Raw genomic sequence first — 25,667 nt, forward strand, 5'->3', positions numbered from 1 at the left:
GAAATTCTGTCTGTCGCCACAGACTTACGAAAATACAGCTTTTAGTTTTTTTGCTCTCCTTTTGGGATGCACACATTGTCTGCAATACCCAAACATCACATCATAGGCTACTGTAACTAAAAACTAGGAGGATAGGGCATTCCTTGGCTACTCACATCATAACTTAAAAGACAGAATAAATTGTAGATAATGGGCTTCTTCAGGGCCTGCGCCAGAACCAATCAGGTGGACGGGCCATTGATTTCCATAGGCAGTCACGTTGTTTCACGGGACCTTTTTTAATGGGTGTTCTAGGAAAGATCATAGGCAGTCACGTTGTTTAACGGGACCTCCTTTTTTTAATGGGTGTTCTAGTAAAGATCATAGGCAGCTCGTGAGTTTCAAGTTTGGGGAAGCTTACGATTTATCCTACCATTTATACCGATTTGCGTGCCAGTTATGAGCATTTTTATATGCAATATGTTTTTTTGGAACAGATTCATTTCCGTAATAACATGTTTGTTTCTCAAAATCATTGTCACATGGTTAATCATAATTATCTGAAGTAAAATGACAAGAATCTAAAAGTTAAAATTCAGCTAAGGGGAGATCAATGGGTCAGTGGTCAAACGACTGTAACGGTTTTCTTGTGTCGAAGGAGAGGCGGACCAAAACGCAGCGTGGTTATTATTCATGGTTCTTTAATAAAGAAACTACACATGAATAAAAACCAAGAAATGTGAAAAACCAAAACAGCCCTATCTGGTGCAGAGACAGGAACAATCACCCACAAAACCCAACACCAAACAGGCTACCTAAATATGGTTCCCAATCAGAGACAATAACTAACACCTGCCTCTGATTGAGAACCATATCAGGCCAAACACAGAAACAGACAAACTAGATACACAACATAGAATGCCCACTCAGATCACACCCTGACCAACCAAAACATACAAACATACAAAGCAAACTATGGTCAGGGTGTGACAACGACCTCTACTCATCACTGTCAAACGCTCCCTGAAACACTTCAGTGAGCAGGCCTTTCTAATCAACCTGGCCTGGGTATCCTGGAAGGATATTGATCTCATCCCGTCAGTAGAGGATGCCTGGATATTTAAAAAAAAAAATGTCTTCCTATTCATCTTAAATAAGCATGCCCCATTCAAGAAATGTAGAACCAGGAACAGATATAGCCCTTGGTTCTCCCCAAACCTGACTGCCCTTAACCAACACAAAAACATCCTATGGCGTTCTGCTTTAGCATCGAACAGCCCCCGTGATATGCAGCTGTTCAGGGAAGCTAGAAACCATTATACACAGGCAGTTAGAAAAGCCAAGGATAGCTTTTTCAAGCAGAAATTTGCTTCCTGCAACACTAACTCAAAAACGTTCTGGGACACTGTAAAGTCCATGGAGAATAAGAACACTTCCTCCCAGCTGCCCACTGCACAGAAGATAGGAAACACTGTCACCACTGATAAATCCACCATAATTGAGAATTTCAATAAGCATTTTTCTACTTTCCACCTGGCGACTCCTACCCCGGTCAACAGCACTGCACCCCCCACAGCAACTCGCCCAAGCCTTCCCCATTTCTCCTTCTCCCAAATCCAGTCAGCTGATGTTTTGAAAGAGCTGCAAAATCTGGAACCCTAGAAATCAGCTGGGCTAGACAATCTGGACCCTTTCTTTCTAAAATTATCTGCCGAAATTGTTGCCACCCCTTCCCAAAGTTTGGAAAGCAGCTGCGGTCATCCCCCTCTTCAAAGGGGGGGGACACTCTTGACCCAAACTGCTACAGACCTATATCTATCCTACCATGCCTTTCTAAGGTCTTCGAAAGCCAAGTCAACAAACAGATTACCGTCCATTTCGAATCTCACCATACCTTCCCTGCAATGCAATCTGGTTTCAGAGCTGGTCATGGGTGCACCTCAGCCACGCTCAAGGTCCTAAACAATATCTCAAGGTCCTAAACAATATCTTAACCGCTAATCGATAAGAAACATTACTGTGCAGCCGTATTCATTGATCTGGCCAAGGCTTTCGACTCTGTCAATCACCACATCCTCATCGGCAGACTCGACAGCCTTGGTTTCTCAAATGATTGCCTCGCCTGGTTCACCAACTACTTCTCTGATAGAGTTCAGTGTGTCAAATCGGAGGGTCTGCTGTCCGGACCTCTGGCAGTCTCTATGGTGGTGCCACAGGGTTCAATTCTTGGACCGACTCTCTTCTCTGTATACATCAATGATGTCGCTCTTGCTGCTGGTGAGTCTCTGATCCACCTCTACGCAGACGACACCATTCTGTATACTTCTGGCCCTTCTTTGGACACTGTGTTAACAACCCTCCAGGCAAGCTTCAATGCCATACAACTCTCATTCCGTGGCTCCAATTGCTCTTAAATACAAGTAAAACTAAATGCATGCTCTTCAACCGATCGCTACCTGCACCTGCCCGCCTGTCCAACATCACTACTCTGGACGGCTCTGACTTAGAATACGTGGACAACTACAAATACTTAGGTGTCTGGTTAGACTGTAAACTCTCCTTCCAGACCCCTATCAAACATCTCCAATCCAAACTTAAATCTAGAATTGGCTTCCTATTTCGCAACAAAGCATCCTTCACTCATGCTGCCAAATATACCCTTGTAAAACTGACCATCCTACCAATCCTCGACTTCGGCGATGTCATTTACAAAATAGCCTCCAATACCCTACTCAACAAATTGGATGCAGTCTATCACAGTGCAATCCGTTTTGTCACCAAAGCCCCATATACTACCCACCATTGCGACCTGTACGCTCTCGTTGGCTGGCCCTCGCTTCATACTCATCGCCAAACCCACTGGCTCTCTGTCATCTACAAGACCCTGCTGGGTAAAGTCCCCCCTTATCTCAGCTCGCTGGTCACCATAGCATCTCCCACCTGTAGCACACGCTCCAGCAGGTATATCTCTCTAGTCACCCCCAAAACCAATTATTTCTTTGGCCGCCTCTCCTTCCAGTTCTCTGCTGCCAATGAGTGGAACGAACTACAAAAATCTCTGAAACTGGAAACACTTATTTCCCTCACTAACTGCACCTGTGCATAGCCCACCTATAATTTTGCCCAAACAACTACCTCTTTCCCTACTGTATTTAATTAATTTATTTATTTATTTTGCTCCTTTACACCCCATTATTTTTATTTCTACTTTGCACATTCTTCCACTGCAAATCTACCATTCCAGTGTTTTATATTGTATTTACTTTGCCACCATGGCCTTTTTTTGCCTTTACCTCCCTTATCTCACCTCATTTGCTCACATCGTAGACTTGTTTATACTGTATTATTGACTGTATGTTTGTTTTACTCCATGTGTCGTTGTATGTGTAGAGCTCAGAGATACCCTATAGGCCAAGGCAGCAGTAGCCATATAACTTTATCTTCAACTAAGTAAAATACAATAGGCCTAAAGCCAACAAATAAAACTGTAGAAAATTTCCTGATGAAAATTCTGGTTCTTTCAATCACATTCATCTTCCTACTCCGCCTGTCTGCCTCCCTTTCTATCTGTCTTTGACTTGAGCTATTGCTAGTGAAGTACAACATTGTATCAAATCATCAACTGGGTCCAGCCTGAAGCTGTTGCTATAGCAAACTTAGAACATTGTATCAACAAGCCTTTAGAGTTTCCTGCGCCAGTGAGCTCGGGACAGACAGCTGTTTTTTATGATGTTTTCACTGGATATGAGGAATCATCAGATCATAATATTGTGCTCTTTCACACTGAGGTGATTATCGAGGCCGGGAGGGTTGAAAAGATTTTTCAAATACTGAGGAACTATCATACGCAATGGATGTAAATTTTTTCGTGACTTTGTTGCCTTACTGGTGAAGAAAAAAAACGACTGAGCAGCTCAGCTTATTAGTGATGGACGTGGTGAGTTATGACAGTCAGAAATCAGTCTTACTTCTGTGCGAGCTCAGGTGCGTGTGCTCTCTCAACATTACCAGGACAGAGAAACCACACACATGCTCATTGCTCACGTGGAGCACTCCAAACAAAAGACAATGAAAAAAATGTACAGAACTTGTGATGGTTATGAAATAAACCAAAACTTGTTACAACTCAACTCCCGAGTGGCGCAATGGTCTAGGCCACTGCATCTCAGTCCAAGAGGTGTCATTAAAGTCTCTAGTTGGAATCCAGGCTCTATCACATCCGGCTGTGATTGGGGAGTCACACAGGGCGGCGCACAATGAACCCAGCCTCTTCTGGGTTTGGCTGGGGTAGGCCGTCACTGTAAATCAGAATTTGTTCTTAACTGTCTTTCCTAGTTAAATAAAGGTTAAATAAAAATACATAAAAACTGTAGCAGGGGGTGAACACCACAATGTTTCCAGTCTGAGAGTGAGAACGGTAAATTACTGTAATTAATACATGCATTAACATAAATGAATATAAATGATGGGGATTAATGGTACATTTACTAGGCCTACTGGTGACATATATAATGGGGAATTGATCAAAAATAAGCAAACAAGTCACACAATGAAACAATGAATGTGCAAGATTTGGTGGGAGACAACTGAGTGCATTCTAGAGATCTGAGTTCATGCATTCTGGAAAGAAACATGCTATATCTTTACCACACAATACTCCCCTTGTTGCAGCAATTGAAACTATACTCAAGACACATTATCATAACACATATTTTAGATGCTTTTCACTGACAGCCACAACTCAATCAGCTAGACCTATTGCCACGATCACTACCCAAATTGCAGACTTCCTAAATAGGCGTAGGACTACACACTTGTGATTTGAAACAATCCACAGCTATTTAAATAAAGAACATAAGCTAATGATCCCCTGTGGCTAAGTCATGCTCCCTGGTGAAGTATTATAATGATTTTATTTAGACAGGAGTAATTATATAATTCTGCAGAAACATCAATTTACTTTGGCATAATGGCGCCGGAGGGGAGGGCTGTCGTTTTACGGGCTCCTAACTAACTGTGCTATATTGTTAGATTTTCTGCCTTGTTTGTAACTCATTTTGTACATGCTTGTGTCTCTTATGACTGAAAAGAGCTTCTGGACATCAAAACAGCGATTACTCACCTCGAACTGGACAAAGATTTTTATTTTCTTTAATGAGTCCGACACAAAGGATATACTGCTTTGTCAAGACCATGCCCAAATCCCTGTCATCCGTGTGAAGAAAAGATGGAGAAAAAAGGGGAGGAGGGCAGCCCTGTAAGAATTTGCCGATGAGTAGGTAGACCACCACTACACTCCGGATTATTGGCCAACGTGCAATCATTGGAAAACAAACAAAAAACAAACTGGACGATCTACGATTAAGACTACACTACCAACGGGACATTAAAAACTGTAATACCTTATGTTTCACGAGACGTGGCTAAGCGACGACACAGATAATATAGAGCTGGCTTCTCCGTGCATCGGCAGGTCAGATCAGCTACGTCTAGTAAAGACAAGGAGTGGGGGTGTGTGTCTATTTATCAATAACTGCTGGTGCGCGATGTCTAATATTTAAAAAGTCTCAAGGTATTGTTTGCCTGAGGTAGAATACCTCCTGATAAGCTGTAGACCAAACTATCTACCAAGAGAGTTCTCATTTATATTATTCGTAGCCGTCTATTTACCACCACAAACGATGCTGGCACTAAGACCACACTCAACTAACTCTATAAGGCAATAAGCAAACAAGAAAATGCTCATCCAGAAGCTGCGCTCCTAGTGGCCGGGGACATTAATGCAGGCGAAATTAAATCAGCTTTACCTCATTTCTACCAGCATGTCACATGTGTAACCAGAGGGAAAAAAACTCTATACCAACTTTACTCCACACACAGAGATGCGTACAAAGCACTTGCTCGCCCTCCATTTGGCAAATCTGACCATAATTATATCCTTCTGATTCCTGCTTACAAGCAAAAACTAAAGCAGGATGTACCAGTGACTCACTCAATACGGTGGTCAGATGATGCAGATGCTACGCTACAGGACTGTTTTGCAGCACAGACTAGAATATGTTCCAGGATTCATCCAATGGCATTGAGGAGTACACCACCTCAGTCCCTGGCTTCATCAATAAGTGCATCGACGATGTCGTCCCCACAGTGACCGTACATACATATCCCAACTAGAAGCCATGGATTACAGGCAACATCCGCAGTTTTCAACTGTGCTAACATAAATGCAAAAGGGTTTTCTAATGATCAATTAGCCTTTTAAAATGTTACACTTGGATTAGCTAACACAACATGCCATTGGAACACAGGAGTGATGGTTGCTGATAATGGGCCTCTGTACGCCTATGTAGATATTCCATTACAAATCAGCCGTTTCCAGCTACAATAGTCATTTACAACATTGACAATGTCTACACTGTATTTCTGATAAATTTGATGTTATTTTAATGGACAAAAAAAATTGCAGGACATTTTTAAGTGAACCCAAAACTTTTGACTGGTAGTGTATTTGGTATTTATTAGGATCCCAATTAGCCGCTGCAAAGCATCAGCTACTCTTCCTGGGTTCACATGAAACATGACATAATATATGGCACAGAAAATCCCCTCCCTTCTCCTCTCTTCTCTTCTCCTCTCCTCTCCACCCATCCCATCCCCTCTCCTCCCTTTTCTTCTCTCCACCCCTCCCTTCTCCTCCCCTCTCCCCTCCCTTCTCCTCCCCTCCTCTCCTCCCTTCTCTTCTCCTCTCTTCCCCTCGCTTCTCCTCCCCTCTCCTCCCTTCTCCTCTACTCACCTCTCCACCCTCCCTTCTCCTCCCCTCCTCTCCCTTCTCTTCTCCTATCTCTCCTCTTAACTTAACCAGCGGGAGGTTTTCACTAACTTCTTCATTCATCTTTGTGATTTGATTTTCTATCTTTCTGTCAGTAATTTGGTTATAGATTGGACTAGAAAGAGGAGATGAGAGAGAAGATGGATCAAATATAGACTGATCAATCTTAGCTGATCAAGCAGGCCTGTTCTGTCATCACCCTGGTGTTTAAGTGAGCCCACCAGTACTAGTCGGGAGAACCGGGAAGAAAGTAACACTTAGTTTGTTTCCTAATTACTCAGAGATCGATAGGGCTAGAGACACCATATTTTATGACAAACAACTTTCATATGTCCTCCACCATTAGCAACTGTAATTTAATTTCTAAGATAAATTAGTTGAAATTGAATAGACTGAGAACAGAACTGCCACAATGTTACTTCTGTAAGTTGTTATTCATATGTATACATTTATACGGTATACAGAGTAAAACAACTTCCACAATGCTACTTTTGTACCTGCCGGCAGGGCAGGAGTAACACAGTATTGAGATGGAAGTAACAGCTGGCGAAAAGTGCACACTATCTGTCTTATCTCCATCTTTCTGGTTTGTAATGCTCTTTACTTTGAACAAATGTACTATTAGCCATCATGTCATGTTTGTGTCTATTTGAATGATTAATGCTATGGTTTGAAATGTATGAAATGTATGCTATGGTTTGCTATGGTTTGAAATGTATGAAAAGGATCACATAATAGCTATATAATTTTCTCATCTCACTTTAATGGGAATGTAGTAGGAGATGTTTGTCACAATTTTCAATGACTATTCATGCTTAGCCCTACCAATCAGGTGTGCTCCAGCTGTCCTTGTCATGCGCACTCCTCGTGTCTTGATAGAATAAAAAAATATATTCTCTTCACAAATAGCAAACTCATCATGCTTGTCACATTTCCATGGCTTGACACAAGGTAATTGATCCCCAGAATCATACAAATATATATTTTTAACTGCTAACCTGTTGATAAAATCTTATGTGAGAAGCTGAGCCATCAAGTCAATTGATTAAGGTATAATTCTAAGGACGTCATATCTCATTTTCAGACATTCAGTCACTTGTTGATATTTTGATAACATTATAACAGCAACATGAACTAGAAGAGACAATGGCCTGTGCTTAAATATTGTTTTATTTTATTCCAGTTCATCAGTTAACATTGTGTTACTTTCGTATCATCCGTCTCTCCTGTAACTTCTCCCAGGCTAACTCCCAAGACTAGCTGGCATGATACTTCAAACCTATGCTGTCATTTAGTTACTAGATGGGTTAAGAAAATTACTTATGTTTCGAACCTTAAATAGCTAAACGCAATTCTAAAACTGAAAAATACTTCTGGGTTTGTTTCTTTTTACTTACATGCCCCAAAACCACTTTTTGTTGATGACTTGGTGAAACATGGTTGAACTGGGCTTTTCTTTTGCAGGAAGGTCGTACCCCGCATTAGGAACGTGCTGACTTCACTACATCATTCTAGCTGTTATCTGAGAAACTGGGTGTGTTACTTTCGTCCCAGTTCTCCCCTAGTTTTATCTAATGGCAGTGGCTTTACTTCATACAACTGAGAAAAAGTATTGCTCTGCAAACCGACAGAATTCTGCAAGAGTTCATTAAGTTTTAATAGAGAGACGTGTGATGCCTGAAGTTACACTGCTTGTAGTGTTACTTCTCTGTGTGTGTGGAGTGTTCTCTAGTCAGCCCTAGTCAGCCCTTCTAACAGCACTGAACAACCTAGAGACAAAATCCATCAGTGTGACAGAAGGGAGTGGACCAGAGAGGGGGGGGGGGCAGAGAGAGAGAGAGAGAGAGAGAGAGAGAGAGAGAGAGAGAGAGAGAGAGAGAGAGAGAGAGAGAGAGAGAGAGAGAGAGAGAGAGACAGATGGAATGAGAGAAAGTGCAAGAGAGAGGAAGAGAGAGAGGAAGATAGAGAATTAAAGAAAGAGAGAGAAGGGAACACAGATTTAGGCATAACTCAAATCCATATGCAGACAAGCAGAAAATTACCTTCTCTACCTTGCATGCATTTAGGAGACAGAAGATAATTTGGCTTTTTGTCCTTCTGTTGTTCAGCAATAATTCACTGTGTCATCGGAAGGCTCAGAAAGAAATTACATCTCCTCTCTCAGTTGATTCCCAAGCTAAGATTGTGGGAGGAGACTGGGGAGAGAGAGAGAGTGAGATAGAGAGAAAAGTATAGAGGGAGAGAGAGAGAGTGTGAGAAAAAGATAGAGGGAGAGAGAGAGAGAGAAAGCATGCCCCTTGTAGCCTGTCAGAGTTTGCAGACAATAACAGGACATGTATGGACATAGACAGGTGCATGGTTACAGGTTTAGACCGCACGTGGCCACATGGAACCACGGGAAATGGGGAATGCCTGTGTTTGTTGCAGACAGGAAGTTCAATGTTCCCGAAACTAACTATTTTGTCACACAGCTACATCTCAATACCTAGACTTCTCACAGTTTCACAGTCTCACAGACTTTAAAAGTCGGGGGGAAATCGATGATGTGGGAGTATAACCTACGCCTTGTGTCTAGTATCCATCCGTGGTTTACGTCACAGTAGGGAGTCTGTCAATATCTCAGAAGGTGAATTCCTTCAGCTGGCTTCTTTGATCTCAAAGCATGGCCTCTGCAGTCTGTTTGGGTTCTGTGTTCCGTCTTCCCTCAGAGCCTATCAGAGCCTACAAGAGCCTATCAGAGCCTATCAGAGCCTACCAGAGCCTACCAGAGCCTACCAGAGCCTATCAGAGCCTATCAGAGCCTACCAGAGCCTACCAGATCCTATCAGAGCCTACCAGAGCCTATCAGAGCCTACCAGAGCCTATCAGAGCCTATCAGAGCCTACCAGAGCCTACCAGAGCCTACCAGAGCCTATCAGAGCCTATCAGAGCCTACCAGAGCCTATAGAACTACACCTTGACCTCAGCTGGAACACACAGATGTCCAGCTAATATACCCAAACGAAGGCCACCAGACACCAGTCCCATCCAACCCTCTCCAGATGGGTGGCTTGATTGAATTAAAACACAGTCACTATGGACATTTACATTTACATTTAAGTCATTTAGCAGACGCTCTTATCCAGAGCGACTTACAAATTGGTGCATACACCTTATGACAACCAGTGGAACAGCCACTTGCATCTAAATCTTGTTGGGGGGGGAGAAGGGGGGTGAGAAGGATTACTTACCCTTACTTACCCTATCCTAGGTATTCCTTGAAGAGGTGGGGTTTCAGGTGTCTCCGGAAGGTGGTGATTGACTCCGCTGTCCTGGCGTCGTGAGGGAGTTTGTTCCACCATTGGGGGCCAGAGCAGCGAACAGTTTTGACTGGGCTGAGCGGGAACTGTACTTCCTCAGTGGTAGGGAGGCGAGCAGGCCAGAGGTGGATGAACGCAGTGCCCTTGTTTGGGTGTAGGGCCTGATCAGAGCCTGGAGGTACTGAGGTGCCGTTCCCCTCACAGCTCCGTAGGCGAGCACCATGGTCTTGTAGCGGATGCGAGCTTCAACTGGAAGCCAGTGGAGAGAGCGGAGGAGCGGGGTGACGTGAGAGAACTTGGGAAGGTTGAACACCAGACGGGCTGCGGCGTTCTGGATGAGTTGTAGGGGTTTAATGGCACAGGCAGGGAGCCCAGCCAACAGCGAGTTGCAGTAATCAAGACGGGAGATGACAAGTGCCTGGATTAGGACCTGCGCCGCTTCCTGTGTGAGGCAGGGTCGTACTCTGCGGATGTTGTAGAGCATGAACCTACAGGAACGGGACACCGCCTTGATGTTAGTTGAGAACGTCAGGGTGTTGTCCAGGATCACGCCAAGGTTCTTAGCGCTCTGGGAGGAGGACACAATGGAGTTGTCAACCGTGATGGCGAGATCATGGAACGGGCAGTCCTTCCCCGGGAGGAAGAGGAGCTCCGTCTTGCTGAGGTTCAGCTTGAGGTGGTGATCCGTCATCCACACTGATATGTCTGCCAGACATGCAGAGATGCGATTCGCCACCTGGTCATCAGAAGGGGGAAAGGAGAAGATTAATTGTGTGTCGTCTGCATAGCAATGATAGGAGAGACCATGTGAGGTTATGACAGAGCCAAGTGACTTGGTGTATAGCGAGAATAAGAGAGGGCCTAGAACAGAGCCCTGGGGACACCAGTGGTGAGAGCGCGTGGTGAGGAGACAGATTCTCGCCACGCCACCTGGTAGGAGCGACCTGTCAGGTAGGACGCAATCCAAGCGTGGGCCGCGCCGGAGATGCCCAACTCGGAGAGGGTGGAGAGGAGGATCTGATGGTTCACAGTATCGAAGGCAGCCGATAGGTCTAGAAGGATGAGAGCAGAGGAGAGAGAGTTAGCTTTAGCAGTGCGGAGCGCCTCCGTGATACAGAGAAGAGCAGTCTCAGTTGAATGACTAGTCTTGAAACCTGACTGATTTGGATCAAGAAGGTCATTCTGAGAGAGATAGCGGTAGAGCTGGCCAAGGACGGCACGCTCAAGAGTTTTGGAGAGAAAAGAGAGAAGGGATACTGGTCTGTAGTTGTTGACATCGGAGGGATCGAGTGTAGGTTTTTTCAGAAGGGGTGCAACTCTCGCTCTCTTGAAGACGGGAGGGACGTAGCCAGCGGTCAGGGATGAGTTGATGAGCGAGGTAAGGTAAGGGAGAAGGTCTCCGGAAATGGTCTGGAGAAGAGAGGAGGGGATAGGGTCAAGCGGGCAGGTTGTTGGGCGGCCGGCCGTCACAAGACGCGAGATTTCATCTGGAGAGAGGGGAGAAAGAGGTCAGAGCATAGGGTAGGGCAGTGTGAGCAGAACCAGCGGTGTCGTTTGACTTAGCAAACGAGGATCGGATGTCATCGACCTTCTTTTCAAAATGGTTGACGAAGTCATCTGCAGAGAGGGGGAGGAGGGAGGGGGGAGGATTCAGGAGGGAGGAGAAGGTGGCAAAGAGCTTCCTAGGGTTAGAGGCAGATGCTTGGAATTTAGAATGGTAGAAAGTGGCTTTAGCAGCAGAGACAGAGGAGGAAAATGTAGAGAGGAGGGAGTGAAAGGATGCCAGGTCCGCAGGGAGGCGAGTTTTCCTCCATTTCCGCTCGGCTGCCCGGAGCCCTGTTCTGTGAGCTCGCAATGAGTCGTCGAGCCACGGAGGCGGGAGGGGAGGACCGAGCCGGCCTGGAGGATAGGGGACATAGGGAGTCAAAGGATGCAGTAAGGGAGGAGAGGAGGGTTGAGGAGGCAGAATCAGGAGATAGGTTGGAGAAAGTTTGAGCAGAGGGAAGAGAAGATAGGATGGAAGAGGAGAGAGTAGCGGGGGAGAGAGAGCGAAGATTGGGACGGCGCGATACCATCCGAGTAGGGGCAGTGTGGGAAGTGTTGGATGAGAGCGAGAGGGAAAAGGATACAAGGTAGTGGTCGGAGACTTGGAGGGAGTTGCAATGAGGTTAGTGGAAGAACAGCATCTAGTAAAGATGAGGTCAAGCGTATTGCCTGCCTTGTGAGTAGGGGGAGGGTGAGAGGGTGAGGTCAAAAGAGGAGAGGAGTGGAAAGAAGGAGGCAGAGAGGAATGAGTCAAAGGTAGACGTGGGGAGGTTAAAGTCGCCCAGAACTGTGAGAGGTGAGCCGTCCTCAGGAAAGGAGCTTATCAAGGCATCAAGCTCGTTGATGAACTCTCCGAGGAACCTGGAGGGCGATAAATGATAAGGATGTTAAGCTTGAAAGGGCTGGTAACTGTGACAGCATGGAATTCAAAGGAGGCAATAGACAGATGGGTAAGGGGAGAAAGAGAGAAAGACCACTTGGGAGAGATGAGGATCCCGGTGCCACCACCCCGCTGACCAGAAGCTCTCGGGGTGTGCGAGAACACGTGGGCGGACGAGGAGAGAGCAGTAGGAGTAGCAGTGTTATCTGTGGTGATCCATGTTTCCGTCAGTGCCAAGAAGTCAAGGGACTGGAGGGAGGCATAGGCTGAGATGAACTCTGCCTTGTTGGCCGCAGATTGGCAGTTCCAGAGGCTACCAGAGACCTGGAACTCCACGTGGGTCGTACGCGCTGGGACCACCAGGTTAGGGTGGTCGCGGCCACGCGGTGTGGAGCGTTTGTATGGTCTGTGCAGAGAGGAGAGAACAGGGATAGACAGACACATAGTTGACAGGCTACAGAAAAGGCTACGCTAATGCAAGGAAATTGGAATGACAAGCGGACTACACGTCTCGAATGTTCAGAAAGTTAAGCTTACGTAGCAAGAATCTTATTGACTAAAATGATTAAAATGATACAGTACTGCTAAAGTAGGCTAGCTGGCAGTAGCTGCGTTGTTGACACTACACTAATCAAGTCGTTCCGTTGAGTGTAATAATTCTACAGTGCTGCTATTCGGGGCTAGCTGGCTAGCTAGCAGTGTTGTTTACGTTACGTTGAGTTAAAAGAACGACAATAGCTGGCTAGCTAACCTAGGGAATCGGTCTAGACTACACAATTATCTTTGAAACAAAGACGGCTATGCAGCTAGCCACGATCAAACAAATCAAACCGCTGCACTGCAATGAAACGAAAATGTGAAACCACCTGACCGGGTTGTTGAATTCAAAACAGCAGACGTTGGCTAGCTGTTAGCAGTTAGCTGTTGGCTAGCTAGCAGAGTCTCCTACGTTAAGGACGACAAATAGCTGGCTAGCGAACCTCAGTGAATTAAGATAATCACTCCAAGGCTACACACACTAAACTACACAATTATCTTGGAAACAAAGACAGCTATGTAGCTAGTTAACACTGAACTAATCAAGTCGTACAGTTGAGTGAATAGCACTACAGTGATGCTAATCTGTGTGCGTTAGCTAGCTCCTGGGCGAATAGCAGTGAAGGCTACGTTAGGGCGACGAAATACGATAATTATGCAATTATCTCTGATACAAGGACGGCTATGTAGCTAGCTAAGAAGAATTGCTAAGATTAGACAAATCAACCGTTGTACTATAATGAAATGTAATGAAAAAGTTATAAAAAGTTATACAACCTGCAGAGCGAAGTGCGAATGCGACCGCTCGCTCCAACCGATGGACGATCATTTTTGTTCTCTGCTCAGTGGTTAAACTGAAACAGAAGTTGGTGGTTAAACTGAGACAGCTAGTCTTCCTGGAATACAAGGAAGCGGTTGAACCAAGACAGAAGATGTGTCCCAAATGGCACCCTAATCCCTATATAGAGCACTACTTTTGACTAGAGCCCTATGATCCCTGGTCAAAACTAGTGTACTATAGGGAATCCAGCATTTGTCTTAGTGGCACAGTCCAAGTCACATATTATTAGGAAATTGTATTGCGCATTCAATGTTCTACTAGTGAATTCCAGTAGATAAATTCTGACCCAGTTCCATTGAACTTTAAAACAGATGTTGAATGATGTTGCAGGAAATGTCTTTTAGCCACAGCAATAACCGTTTTCCCTCTCACTTTACTTGATGGAGTATCTGGTAAATGGTCTCTGGTCCTGGCTCACTGCTGTTGCTAAGGCAGTCCGGATATCAAGGTGTCCTGGCTAAATTCCCAATCTGGCTGTCATACCATCATGTTCACGCGATCATTCCCAGCTTTCAATTGGCTCATTTATCCCTTATTTTCTCCCCTACAATTCTTCCTCAGGTCATTGCTGTAAAATAAAATGTGTTCTGGGTGAAATGACCTGGTAAAATAAGTGTTGTTTTTTTATATTGGGGTAGCACTGCCAGCCCAATAGCACTTCCTTGCCACAGAATAAGCAAAGAATGAAAACAAAGACTGAGGATTGTATTCCAAATGGCACTCTATTCCCTTTTTAGTGCACTACTAAATTGAAAAGTATTTAGTCTGTAAAAATCTCCATAGGGAAGATGCTGCCATTTGAGACACAACAAGAGCCCTGTTGGGGTCAATGGTGCCATCGACGTCTTCAGATAACCCTTTCTACCGTGGTGGAGCTGAATTCATTGTGTGAATGAAAGAGGGGTTGTAATGACTACTGGGTGGTCTATGGTTAGTGTGATCTGTGATCTTTATGTGAACTGAACCGTATTTATGTTCAACGAGTATCAAAGACCCTTATTCATTAACTTTGCCTCCCCATTACAAGCCCTGGGCCCTGGCCACTTGTATGTATCCTTCTTGTAACACATAATTGCAGACATCACCGCACTCATGCAAAACAAGAGAAAATGGGTTGCCTGGCGGATCAACAAGGGCCTGAACCAATAGGAACTAATGAGCTGGTAAATGTGGAGAAAGCCGGTCCCATTTTCATATGTAAATGTTACAAGCTTGTAGTACGATGCCCAGGCTGGTGAAATAGCTTAGCTGAATGCACTCAAAGGAGTGAAAAGGAAAGAGTAGTTTGGAGGGAAAACACTTCATGATGCCCCAGTGTTATATGGCCCACTGTCTCAGCATCACTAAGCCAATTAGGGAGCAGTGAGCTGTGACCTGCGCCGGACAGGGGTACGGGGAGGAGGGACAGGGGTACGAGGAGAAGGGACAGGGGTACGGGGAGAAGGGACAGGGGTACGGGGAGGAGGGACAGAGGTACGGGGAGGAGGGACAGGGGTACGGGGAGGAGGGACAGGGGTATGAGGAGAAGGGACAGGGGTATGAGGAGGAGGGACAGGGGTACGAGGAGAAGGGGCAGGGGTACGAGGAGAAGGGACAGGGGTACGGGGAGAAGGGACAGGGGTACGGGGAGGAGGGACAGAGGTACGGGGAGGAGGGACAGGGGTACGGGGAGAAGGGACAGGGGTACGGGGAGGAGGGACAGGGGTACGGGGAGGAGGGACAGAGGTACGGGGAGGAGGGACAGGGGTACGGGGAGGAGGGACAGGGGTACGGGGAGAAGGGATAGGGGTACGAGGAGGAGGGACAGGGGTACGAGGAGAAGGGACAGGGTTACGAGGAGAAGGGACAGGGGTATGGGGAGGAGGGACAGAGGTACGAGGAGAAGGGACAGGGGTACGAGGAGAAGGGACAGGGGTACGGGGAGGGACAGAAGTACGAGGAGAAGGGACAGGGGGATAAAGGGGGAGGAAAAGGGGTGGTGGGTGGGAAAGGGGCATCAAAGAGGGGGCAAAATCAGTTCAGTTCACTACAACTGCCTCTCCTCCTCTCCTTCTCCTCTCCCCTTTGCTCCTCCTCCTCGCCCCCTCTCCCTCTGTCGAGTCTTCCTGTGAAAAGACAAAAGCCCTGAATCAATATTCCTCCTTTTCCTTTCTTCCTCTGAAGAAAAGGGGGGAGTGGGTCGAAGAAAAGGATGGAGAGGTTCAGAAAAAGGAGAGGGTTGATAGAAAGGAGGGAGGGGGTCAGTGAAAGGAGAGAGAAAGTTGTTGGACATTAATGTGTCTCTACGTATCATCTAGTAACCCTTGTAGAAAATGTGGGGCTTTCCTCCTAAATGTTGAGTGTGGAGAATTATTTCAATCAGTGTTGATGCTGTTAGTTGGTAACTGGGCTGTCCAGTACTATAATGAGAAAGTAGATTAATTCAGTGAGTTGTTTCATCTCCTTGTCTCCTCAACTCTATGGACTGAGCGAATCCTTCTCCTCCTCCCACTCTTCCTCTCTTTGGACTGAAATTATCCTCCTCCTCCTCTTTTTTGACTTAAATTCTCCTTCTTCAGCCAGACAGAAGCCTGTTTTTCTCCACCTCATGTATATGTTTCTACCCACATCATGCTCCCTCCTCTTTCTCCTCACCCCTATACTGTCAGCTCTCAGCACAGCATTCTCTCTCTCTCTCTCTCACTCATCCATCTATCCAAAATCACAGAACACTTTTGACATTTCTGTGTAGAAGACAAGGAAAAATGATATACAGGGGGCAGGGTGTACAGACCCGTGCTGCTGGGGCTGGTGTGGGCTCACACTGCAGCCTGTGTATATATATATATATATATATACTGTATATATATTTTTTTACCTATATTTAGAAAGGGAAGTCAGTTAAGAACAAATTCTTATTTACAATGACTCCCTACCCCAGCCAAACCATAACATGGACAACGCTGGGCCAATTGTGCGCCGCCCTATGGGACTCCCAATCGACCAGTTGTGATACAGCCTGGAATCGAACCAGGGTCTGTAGTGACATCTCTAGCACTGAGATGCAGTGCCTTAGACTGCTGCACCACTGGGGGGCTGGTGAACCATCTGGAGGACGTTGTAGGGTGTGGGGCGTCAGGGGGGTACAGTGGACGAGAAGGAAGGCTTGGTTCTAACTTTCTAGGCCCGTTATGTCAAGTTTGTGCTTTTAATGATGTAGCTATTGGGCCAATACATGTATTTATCTCTCTCTCTCTCTCTCTCCTCTCTCTCTCTCTCTCTCTCTCTCTCTCTCTCTCTCTCTCTCTCTCTTCTCTCTCTCTCTCTCTCTCTCTCTCTCTCTCTCTCTATTTCTCTTTCTTTCTTTCTTTCTGTCTCTCTCTCTCTTTCTCTTTCTCTCTCTCTCTTTCTCTCTCTTTCTCTCTCTTTCTTTCTCTCTATTTATCTGTCTCTCTTTCTCTCTCTCTCTCTCTCTTTCTCTCTCTCTTCTTCTCTCTCTTCTGTCTCATTCTCTGTCTAGGTCTCTGTCTCTCTTTCTCTGGGATCCGTAAGGCGGCGGGGGTGGCAGAGGGGGCTGTGGAGCAGAATCAATTTAAATTCTATTTATTTTTTGGTTTGTGTTGGGTTTTCATCAATGGTGGTTATTAGGAGGAGAAAGTGCCACCAGGGCTCTTGGGTTCTGATGTTATTACCTGGGAGGAGAGGAGGGATCTGGAATAAGGCCAGTTCTGCAATGTTATACAGGGACGCTCTGAGCTCTCTCATTTTAAAAGGCTGACAAGAAGAGGGATGCTGTGTACCACCGCAGGATACAATATTACCACATTCCACACTTCCTTTAATGTGCTGACCTTGAAATACAGCATGTAAACTAGTGAATTCAATTCCTTTCAATTCAACTGCATATTTTGTCCCCCTGGGGTTATTCTCTGTCTATTGTCCATATGAACGTAATACCGAAGGTATATACCCATGTGTACTTATCTGTAAGTGTGTCTTTGTACCAATTCCTCATGGTAGGTGAACAAGTATGGAGATGATTTGGGTGACAAACCTTCTACGTTTATTATAGTGGGGAGGGAGTAATATAAAGACTTTTGAAAAGGTGTCTTGCACAGTTTCATTTACTCCCGCCAGCTCTCTGGCTCTCTCTCTGTCAGCGCGAGACAAGGTGGTGGCGGTGGTGGAATGGAATCATTGTCCTTCCTCGCCTGTCAGTGCTGCTTCTCCACTGGCAGCGGACAGAAGGGAGTAGGACAGACAAAGAGAGAGAGAACGAGAGAGACAGACAGACAGACAGACAGACAGACAGACAGACAGACAGACAGACAGACAGACAGACAGACAGACAGACAGACAGACAGACAGACAGACAGACAGACAGACAGACAGACAGACAGACAGACAGACAGACAGAAATTGCTCCTGTACGTCATTCTGGATAAGAGCATCTGCTAAAATGACCCAAAAAATATGAATAACAGATTGAAATAATAGACTGTTTTCCAACACTGCTGAAGACCTGTATTTGTTTACATCATTGTTGAGATGCCTGGGGGAAAGAGGGGGTGCCTTGGGAGGTCTAGAGGAGACAAGATGTTTTTAGAGCACAATTTGTTTGGAGCCGGGGTTGAGGATGAAAAAGGAGCAAGGGGTTGCTTTTGGAGTGAGCTAGTGGAGGTGAAGGGGAGGAGGAGAGGAGGAGAGGGGCCTGTGTGACTGCTGATAGTTAGGGGGAGGTGGAGAGATGGCGAGGGTAGCTCTTTGCTCATGCTGCCTCAGGACTGCATTCTGTAATTAATTTTGTTTCTCTCTCATCACTCTCTCTCTCCTCTCTTTTCATGTCTCTCCTCACACTTGTTTTGTCTCTGTTTGAAGTGGGACTCTTTAGGAAGGCATTGAATTTCCAGGCATGAGCCACTTTGATGCTTTAAGTACCTCCGTTGTCTCCTTGTGAAAAATGTAAATGTGAAGCTGCCATTTACAGATGTCGGATCTTAATTTGAGCCTGTTTGCTACAGCAGGAATCCTGCAGCAACATGAAATTTGAATTATAAATGTAGGAAATGCAGGATAAATGTAGTAAGATGTTTGTCTGCCCCTGAGCATGTTAGTTCTGAAGGATGTTTTGCCATAGAAATATACCTGGCTAAAAGGTGAGCCACTTTTGTGGTACGGGTTATACCAAGTTGAACTCAGAGTTGAACGAAGTTACCTCCCTAACTACTTAAACTACATTCGTAGTATATGGCTCTGTTTTGTAGAATCCCTTACAGGAGATTTTCATGTGAAAGTTTTTCACATGAAAAAAGCTATTCCACATGTGAAACTGCAAATTTCACATCCGAATCCACAATTTGCGTGAGATAAAAACGTGTTATTCGCCTCACATGTGAAGAAGTAGTGTTAACATGTCTACTCAAAATGTATTACATGTGAACAACTTGCCTCATTCATCTGTTTTCTACACGTGAAAATTTCAGCTCAACATGTGAAAACATCTATTTCACATGCGAAAAGTGATTTGAATTACAAATTTCACATCAATCAATCAATTACATGTATTTATAAAGCCATTTTACATCAACAGATGTCACAAAGTGCTATACAGAAACCCAGCCTAAAACCCCAAACAGCAAGCAATGCAGGTGTAGAAGCACGGTGGCTAGGTAAAACTCCCTAGAAAGGCAGGAACCCAGGAAGAAACCTAGAGAGGAACCAGAATCTGAGGGGTGGCCAGTCCTCTTCTGGCTGTGCCGGGTGGAGATTATAACAGAACATATCCAAGATGTTCAAATGTTCATAGTTGACCAGCAGGGTCAGATAATAATAATCACAGTGGCTGTAGAGGTTGCAACAGGCCAGGTAGTCCTGAGGCATGGTCCTAGGGCTCAGTTCCTCAGAGAGAAAGAGAGAGAGAGAGAGAGAGGGTGGCAGGGAGAGAGGGAGAGAGAGAATACGTACATGCACATAGGACACCAGATAAGAGAGGAGAAATACTCCAGATATAACAGAAATACTGGACAGGAGGGATCGGAGGTCCTTATATTGGGTTCCCTATATTGACCAGAGCCAAAAGTTATGCACCATATAGGGAATTGGGTGCCATTTGAGACTGTAAGCACAGAGTTGTTACAAACAAGGAGCTACACGGAACAGTGTGTATACACTTGTTGCATTCATCATCTACATTCAAATGGAATTATATCCATTGTAAGCAAATTATGTCCAAAGCAACCAAGTAATTTAAAGAAAACTCAATTTGGATGATTGTTTAACTGTCTTTGTCTTTGTGTGTTCAATTCTTTCTAATGTTGAACCTGAAGAGAAAGATACGGAGAAAGAGAAGGAGAAGAAGAAGGAGAAGGAGATGGAGAAGGAGAAGGAGATAGAGAAAGAGATGGAGACAGACACCAGCGCTAGTGAACGTGAGTATTTGATTTCATGTACATTTAATGTAATTTAATTATGTATACATTCCACTTTACATCTCTGACAAGAGGTTACACAGGGGAAGAGGAAAGGATTACACATAGGAAGAAGTAAGATGTTACATAGGGAAAGTGGAAATAGGTTACACAGGGAAAGTGGAAATAGGTTACACAGGGAAAGTGGAAATAGGTTACACAGGGGAAGTGGAAATAGGTTACACAGGGGAAGAGGAAATAGGTTACACAGGGGAAGAGGAAATAGGTTACACAGGGGAAGTGGAAATAGGTTACACAGGGGAAGTGGAAATAGGTTACACTGGGGAAGAGGAAATAGGTTACACAGGGGAAGAGGAAATAGGTTACACAGGGGAAGAGGAAATAGGTTACACAAGGCAAGAGGAATTAGGTTACACAGGGGAAGAGGAAATAGGTTACACAGGGGAAGAGGAAATAGGTTACACAAGGGAAGAGGACATATGTTACACTGGGGAAGAGGAAATAGGGGGAAGAGGAAATAGGTTACACAGGGGAAGAGGACATAGGTTACACAGGGGAAGAGGAAATATGTTACACAGGGGAAGAGGAAAAAGGTTACACAGGGGAAGAGGAAATAGGTTACACAGGGGAAGAGGAAATAGGTTACACAGGGGAAGAGGAAATAGGTTACACAGGGGAAGAGGACAAAGGTTACACAGGGGAAGAGGAAATAGGTTACACAGGGGAAGAGGAAATATGTTACACAAGGGAAGAGGAAATAGGTTACACAGGGGAAGAGGAAATAGGTTACACAGGGGAAGAGGAAATATGTTACACAAGGGAAGAGGAAATATGTTACACAAGGGAAGAGGAAATAGGGGGAAGAGGAAATAGGGGGAAGAGGAAATAGGGGGAAGAGGAAACAGGGGGAAGAGGAAATAGGGGGAAGAGGAAATAGGGGGAAGAGGAAATAGGGGGAAGAGGAAATAGGTTACACAGGGGAAGAGGACATAGGTTACACAGGGGAAGAGGAAATATGTTACACAGGGGAAGAGGAAATAGGTTACACAGGGGAAGAGGAAATAGGTTACACAGGGGAAGAGGAAATAGGTTACACAGGGGAAGAGGAAATAGGTTACACAAGGGAAGAGGAAATAGGTTACACAGGGGAAGAGGAAATAGGTTACACAGGGGAAGAGGAAATATGTTACACAGGGGAAGAGGAAATAGGTTACACGGGGGAAGAGGAAATAGGTTTACTGAAATATATAGGCCTATTTGTGAGTCTATGACCATGATCAAACTTCCCCATGTGTCTGCTCAGTCAGTTGGTATAAGACATGTTGAAGGGTCTGAGTGATGATGAGTGATTGTCTTTTAGTATCCTTCAATATCCTACACTGTCCATAGAATCTCAAAGATAGAAAGCTGTGATTATAATCTCTTCACCTCCTCTCTCTCACTCTCTCGATCTTTCTCTGTGTCTCACTCTCTCTCTATTTCTCCCTCTCTCTCTCTGTTCACCTCATCTGTCCTCCTTTCCTGACTGTCTATTAGAAATAAATGCTAAAGTCGAGAGCTTGGAAGGATCTGACCCAACTGAAACCGACAGCTCTCCGTCCAAAGGTAAGTTGGCATCGGAGGCTCTCTCACACAAACGCACACACGCACATACACTCATTCAGCACACACACTCTAAACAAACACACACACACAGACACACACTCTCTCCCTGGTCATCTTCATTGATCTGCTTGTGGATTCTTATTAGCGACCACAGCTGTTGAATAAAAATTCACATCAATCTGAGTACCCTCAGCATTGAGTAGGGATGCCTGGCATCTGTCAGTATGTAGCTTCACCCTCCTTCACTCACTTCCTCTCTACCTCTTTCTGTCTATCCCTCTACCTCTTTCTGTCTATCCCTCTACCTCTTTCTGTCTATCCCTCTACCGCATTATGTCTATCCCTCTCTACCTCTTTCTGTCTATCCCTCTAACTCTTTCTGTCTATCCCTCTACCTCTTTCTGTCTATCCCTCTACCTCTTTCTGTCTATTCCTCTACCTCTTTCTGTCTATCCCTCTACCTCTTTCTGTCTATCCCTCTAACCTCTTTCTGTCTATCCCTCTACCTCTTTCTGTCTATCCCTCTCTACCTCTTTCTGTCTATCCCTCTAACTCTTTCTGTCTATCCCTCTACCTCTTTCTGTCTATCCCTCTACCTCTTTCTGTCTATTCCTCTACCGCTTTCTGTCTATCCCTCTACCTCTTTCTGTCTATCCCTCTACCTCTTTCTGTCTATCCCTCTACCTCTTTCTGTCTATCCCTCTACCTCTTTCTGTCTATCCCTCTACCTCTTTCTGTCTATCCCTCTACCGCATTATGTCTATCCCTCTACCTCTTTCTGTCTATCCCTCTACCTCTTTATGTCTATCCCTCTACCTCTTTCTGTCTATCCATCTACCTCTTTCTGTCTATCCCTCTACCGCATTATGTCTATCCCTCTACCTCTTTCTGTCTATCCCTCTACCTCTTTCTGTCTATCCCTCTACCTCTTTCTGTCTATCCCTCTACCGCATTATGTCTATCCCTCTACCGCATTATGTCTATCCCTCTACCTCATTCTGTCTATCCCTCTACCTCTTTCTGTCTATCCCTCTACCTCTTTCTGTCTATCCCTCTACCGCATTATATCTATCCCTCTACCGCATTATGTCTATCCCTCTACCTCTTTCTGTCTATCCCTCTACCTCTTTCTGTCTATCCCTCTACCTCTGTCTGTCTATCCCTCTACCTCTTTCTGTCTATCCCTCTACCTCTTTCTGTCTATCCCTCTACCTCTTTCTGTCTATCCCTTTACCTCTTTCTGTCTATCCCTCTACCTCTTTCTGTCTATCCCTCTACCTCTTTCTGTCTATCCCTCTAACTCTTTCTGTCTATCCCTCTACCTCTTTCTGTCTATCCCTCTACAGCATTATGTCTATCCCTCTACCGCATTATGTCTATCCCTCTACCTCTTTATGTCTATCCCTCTACCTCTTTCTGTCTATCCCTCTACCTCTTTCTGTCTATCCCTCTACCTCTTTCTGTCTATCCCTCTAACTCTTTCTGTCTATCCCTCTAACTCTTTCTGTCTATCCCTCTTTTTGTCTATCCCTCTACCTCATTCTGTCTATCCCTCTACCTCTTTCTGTCTATCTCTCTACCTCTTTCTGTCTATCCCTCTACCGCATTATGTCTATCCCTCTACCTCTTTTTGTCTATCCCTCTACCTCTTTCTGTCTATCCCTCTACCTCTTTCTGTCTATCTCTCTACCTCTTTCTGTCTATCCCTCTACCTCTTTCTGTCTATTCCTCTACCTCTTTCTGTCTATCCCTCTACCGCATTATGTCTATCCCTCTACCTCTTTCTGTCTATCCCTCTACCTCTTTCTGTCTATCCCTCTACCTCTTTCTGTCTATCCCTCTACCTCTTTCTGTCTATCCCTCTACCTCTTTCTGTCTATCCCTCTAACTCTTTCTGTCTATCCCTCTAACTCTTTATGTCTATCCCTCTTTCTGTCTATCCCTCTACCTCTTTCTGTCTATCCCTCTACCTCTTTCTGTCTATCTCTCTACCTCTTTCTGTCTATCCCTCTACTGCATTATGTCTATCCCTCTACCTCTTTCTGTCTATCCCTCTACCTCTTTCTGTCTATCCCTCTACCTCTTTCTGTCTATCCCTCTACCTCTTTCTGTCTATTCCTCTACACCTCTTTCTGTCTATCCCTCTACCGCATTATGTCTATCCCTCTACCTCTTTCTGTCTATCCCTCTACCTCTTTCTGTCTATCCCTCTACCTCTTTCTGTCTATTCCTCTACCTCTTTCTGTCTATCCCTCTACCTCTTTCTGTTTATTCCTCTACCTCTTTCTGTCTATTCCTCTACCGCATTATGTCTATCTCTCTACCTCTTTCTGTCTATCCCTCTACCGCATTATGTCTATCTCTCTACCTCTTTCTGTCTATCCCTCTACCTCTTTCTGTCTATTCCTCTACCTCTTTCTGTCTATCCCTCTACCGCATTATGTCTATCCCTCTACCTCTTTCTGTCTATCCCTCTACCGCATTATGTCTATCCCTCTACCGCATTATGTCTATCCCTCTACCTCTTTCTGTCTATCCCTCTACCTCTTTCTGTCTATCCCTCTACCTCTTTCTGTCTATTCCTCTACCTCTTTCTGTCTATTCCTCTAGCGCATTATGTCTATCTCTCTACCTCTTTCTGTCTACCCCTCTACCTCTTTCTGTCTATCCCTCTACCTCTTTCTGTCTATTCCTCTACCTCTTTCTGTCTATCCCTCTACCTCTTTCTGTCTATCCCTCTACCTCTTTCTGTCTATCCCTCTACCGCATTATGTCTATCCCTCTACCTCTTTCTGTCTATCCCTCTACCCCTTTCTGTCTATCCCTCTACCTCTTTCTGTCTATCCCTCTACCTCTTTCTGTCTATCCCTCTACCTCTTTCTGTCTATTCCTCTACCTCTTTCTGTCTATCCCTCTACCTCTTTCTGTCTATCCCTCTACCTCTTTCTGTCTATCCCTCTACCGCATTATGTCTATCCCTCTACCTCTTTCTGTCTATCCCTCTACCTCTTTCTGTCTATCCCTCTACCGCATTATGTCTATCCCTCTACCGCATTATGTCTATCCCTCTACCTCATTCTGTCTATCCCTCTAACTCTTTCTGTCTATCCCTCTAACTCTTTATGTCTATCCCTCTTTCTGTCTATCCCTCTACCTCTTTCTGTCTATCCCTCTACCTCTTTCTGTCTATTCCTCTACCTCTTTCTGTCTATCCCTCTACCTCTTTCTGTCTATCCCTCTACCTCTTTCTGTCTATCCCTCTACCGCATTATGTCTATCCCTCTACCTCTTTCTGTCTATCCCTCTACCTCTTTCTGTCTATCCCTCTACCGCATTATGTCTATCCCTCTACCTCTTTCTGTCTATCCCTCTACCTCTTTCTGTCTATCCCTCTAACTCTTTCTGTCTATCCCTCTAACTCTTTGTCTATCCCTCTTTCTGTCTATCCCTCTACCTCTTTCTGTCTATCCCTCTACCTCTTTCTGTCTATCTCTCTACCTCTTTCTGTCTATCCCTCTACTGCATTATGTCTATCCCTCTACCTCTTTCTGTCTATCCCTCTACCTCTTTCTGTCTATCTCTCTACCTCTTTCTGTCTATCCCTCTACCTCTTTCTGTCTATTCCTCTACCTCTTTCTGTCTATCCCTCTACCGCATTATGTCTATCCCTCTACCTCTTTCTGTCTATCCCTCTACCTCTTTCTGTCTATCCCTCTACCTCTTTCTGTCTATTCCTCTACCTCTT

General features: G+C 45.0%; 1 protein-coding gene across 1 annotated transcript in view; it reads left to right on the top strand.

Annotated features, from left to right (window-relative positions):
- The window catches only part of LOC127913265 (ADP-ribose glycohydrolase MACROD2-like), a 496,709-nt gene that overhangs the window by 455,527 nt on the left and 15,515 nt on the right, over positions 1-25,667 (top strand). Inside the window, exons 11-12 of the mRNA XM_052485172.1 lie at positions 20,216-20,317; positions 21,854-21,922. Coding sequence (XP_052341132.1) covers positions 20,216-20,317; positions 21,854-21,922 — 171 coding nt within the window. The remainder of the gene's footprint in view (positions 1-20,215; positions 20,318-21,853; positions 21,923-25,667) is intronic.

This window comes from Oncorhynchus keta, chromosome 2, assembly GCF_023373465.1.
Source record: "Oncorhynchus keta strain PuntledgeMale-10-30-2019 chromosome 2, Oket_V2, whole genome shotgun sequence".
NCBI lineage: Eukaryota > Metazoa > Chordata > Actinopteri > Salmoniformes > Salmonidae > Oncorhynchus > Oncorhynchus keta.